The sequence below is a fragment of the Polypterus senegalus genome, chromosome 4 (assembly GCF_016835505.1).
Source record: "Polypterus senegalus isolate Bchr_013 chromosome 4, ASM1683550v1, whole genome shotgun sequence".
NCBI classification, from domain to species: Eukaryota; Metazoa; Chordata; class Cladistia; order Polypteriformes; family Polypteridae; genus Polypterus; species Polypterus senegalus.
The window spans coordinates 218,645,145-218,646,984 of NC_053157.1; the positions used below are offsets into that span (position 1 = coordinate 218,645,145).

General features: G+C 36.5%; 1 gene segment (V, D, J or C); it reads right to left on the reverse strand.

Annotated features, from left to right (window-relative positions):
* Positions 1-894: 894 nt before the first annotated feature.
* Positions 895-1,410, reverse strand: LOC120527991. The segment is given in 2 exon segments: positions 895-1,211; positions 1,323-1,410. Coding segments are annotated over 2 exon segments (366 nt in total).
* Positions 1,411-1,840: the final 430 nt, after the last annotated feature.

Here is a 1,840-nt window from a genome sequence, read left to right on the forward strand (position 1 = left end):
GCAAGAGAAGGAGAGGAGGTGAACTTGTTTGTGACCAGTGCTGTTGAAGTTGAGATTAATAAGAAAAATGAGGTGTTAAACAAATAAATGTAGACTTGCTATGAATTTGCTCTCAATAAATAAATAAAAGGTGTATAACAATTCAGATGCAAAACTTTCAGGGCAACCTTCATGTGTTAAGCTCAACATCAACTTGAACTGTCCAAATGGCTCCACAGCAGCTACATAACAGGCTTCCTTAGGATGAGGTCCACAACAATTCTAGGAGCACCAGACTTCAGATCTGTTTGTCACACCCAGCCTTTTCCACCCCATTTGGTCTTTTTAAATGTTAAAGGAAAACCATCAAGAACTGTTCCTGAAAGGCCTTTTATTTTACTATAAATATTACAATATAAGTGTCCTTTTATGGGAACTCACGAGTGGCTTGACTGAAGTTGTCCAATATCATGTCTGTACAGCATATTATTTTTTATATTAATGATAATATAGTGTATATCATCAACTGTTTAGGTAGGAGTTAGCAGAGGTTGTATGCAAATTATTGAATACATGAGAAATGCATCTCTTGGTACCAGGCTAATCTCTGCAATTTAAATGGGATAAAATCACTTCTCTTCATAATTGTGATCTATCTATCTATCTATCTATCTATCTATCTATCTATCTATCTATCTATCTATCTATCTATCTATCTATCTATCAAAGAACATTGCCTTTAACACAATTTCTTATGATTTATTGTTACATACAGTAAACTTTTGATTATGTCATTTCCATATTCTAATGTTTTTATTGAATAATCTTTTTCATAAATGGCTTTCCTCTCAGTGCTTTTAAAAATAGATTGGCAGCTGCATCAACATGTAAAGGAAGTTTTTGTACGGCTCTGTGTCACTGTGTGAAAGGAAAGCTGTTATACTGCTGACAGTAGTAATGTCCTGCATCTTCAGGCTGCACGTTACTGATGCTCAGCGTATAATCAAGTCCTGAGCCACTGCCACTGAAGCGACTTGAGATCCCAGACTGCAGACTGCTTGCATAATACATCAGAAGTTTTGGAGCTTCTCCTGCTCTCTGCTGATACCAGGAAAGATACTTATAGCTGCCAGTAATGGAACTGCTGGCTTTACAGTTCATACTGACAGTTTCTCCTGGTCGTGCAGACAGACTTGAGGGAGACTGAGTCATGATGATATCTCCAGAGGACCCTGGATAAGAGAGAATAAAGTAGAATTAATTTAATGCTAGTACAGATAGAGAGTTGTAATTTTACTTAGTAAAAATCATTTAACTGGAAAGTTATTTTTTATAGCTCTCACCTTCAATTAAAAACAAGAGGGTCACCAAGAAAAGAAGTGACAAATCCATCTCCACTAAATCTTACAGGCAGGTTTAACTGAGCCCATCTTAGTGAATTCACTCTTTAAATCTCTTGAGAAGTGAAGAACGTATGCAAATGGAGAAGAAGAGATAACAGAGGAAATGACAAGATAGTCAAATTACTGCCAAAGTACATTTTGCATGTTCTGTGTGGTTTTTCTCTAAGATGTAAATGTTAGCTTGATTGTCTACTATAAATAGGTCTGAAATAAACAGCTCGCATTCCTACCAGGGTTGGCTCCTGCCTTACTCCTTATTGAATGGCACATAGTGAGGTTAAAATGGAAATACAGATCATGGAGATACCCAAAGGAAACAGCTCATTAGTAATGCCAGCTAGTAAGGACATTCTTCCTCTGATCACAAGCCCTCAAACTGTTTTATATTATGCAACACCACTTCTAGTAGTTTGTACTATTGTGTTGTATTTCTGAATTAGCAATAACAGATTGGACGT